Genomic DNA, 1,201 nt, shown 5'->3' with positions numbered 1-1,201 from the left:
TTTTGAAATAAATGTTTTTATGATGTTCTTTTGAACACAGTTTCGTCTTTAACAGGTCCGAACTAAAGTGTTAATGCAGGAGTTTTTCAGGCTGACAGATGAATGAAGCTCATGTTGTCTGTAGATGAGGAATATTTCAGTGGTTTTCTCTCCCTGTGGCTGCTTCTGTCTCTTCATGTTTCTGTCGGTGTCATCCTGCTCTCTTGCTTTCTTTCCGTCAAATCTGAGAGCTGTTTCTCTTCTGCTCTTTCAGCGAAGAGGAGGGTGACGTTTGAAAGTAAGTGTCTCTCTCTCTCTGTTCCTCCATCTCGGTTTCTGTCGCTCTGAGATCAGCATGTAGTTCAGGGTCGTAACCTCTGAGAGACACCAGACAGGAAGAAAACACACAGAGCAGCCATATGGGCCATTCACACAGAACGCACTTTTGCTTTGAATAAACGTGAGATGTGGGCAGTGGAAAAACTCTAGGTCTGAAGATGCGATTTTTTTAAATGTTGAACCTGTTCTAACATGAGCTCTGTGTTTTTAGAACGCTGTGAACACAACAGTTGAGTGCACCATGTTTATATAAAGTGTGTTTACAGGTGCATCTCAATAAATTAGAATGTCGTGGAAAGTTAACTGTGTGCATTGAATTTATTTAATACACGAGTTTCACAATTTGAGTTGAATTGCTGAAATAAATGAACTTTTCCATGACATTCTAATTTATTGAGATGCACCTGTATATAGAGAAACAATGGAAAAATGCATTCTGTGTGAACGGCCCTTAACAACTGCATAGCAACAGCATATCAACGCCATGGCAACCTCCCGCAACACTGTAGCATCATGAGTTTTGCAAAGGCAAATGTTACAATTTTAAATTATTTAAAATTTCAATTGCAGTTTGACCTAAATGTTGTCTAAATAAAAAGTGTGCAGTAAGATGTTTAATGTTTTTTAAAGTCAAAAGTTTGGGGTCTGATTTTTTTTTTTCTTTTTTTAAAGAATTAATGCTTTTATTCAGCAAGGCTGTGAATTGACAAAAAGTGATTTTAAAGAGTTATATTGTTAGAAAATATTTCTATTTTGAATAAATGCTGTTTTTTATATTCTATTTTATTATTTTTTATATCCTTTATATTCCATTTTTTTTATATTTTATATTCATCAAAGAATGCTAAAAAAAAAAAAAAAAAAAAAAATTTAAGAAGCAAAA

General features: G+C 34.2%; 1 protein-coding gene across 1 annotated transcript in view; it reads left to right on the top strand.

Annotated features, from left to right (window-relative positions):
• The window catches only part of LOC107687252 (citron Rho-interacting kinase-like), a gene marked incomplete at its 3' end in the record, with an annotated part of 75,577 nt that overhangs the window by 65,577 nt on the left and 8,799 nt on the right, over positions 1-1,201 (top strand). Inside the window, exon 31 of the mRNA XM_016484508.1 lies at positions 254-277. Within this exon, the coding sequence (XP_016339994.1) occupies positions 254-277 (24 nt within the window). The remainder of the gene's footprint in view (positions 1-253; positions 278-1,201) is intronic.

The sequence above is a fragment of the Sinocyclocheilus anshuiensis genome, unplaced genomic scaffold, assembly GCF_001515605.1.
Source record: "Sinocyclocheilus anshuiensis isolate Anshui unplaced genomic scaffold, SAMN03320099.WGS_v1.1 scaffold745, whole genome shotgun sequence".
Taxonomy (NCBI): domain Eukaryota; kingdom Metazoa; phylum Chordata; class Actinopteri; order Cypriniformes; family Cyprinidae; genus Sinocyclocheilus; species Sinocyclocheilus anshuiensis.
This window is presented reverse-complemented; position numbering and strand designations above follow the sequence as displayed.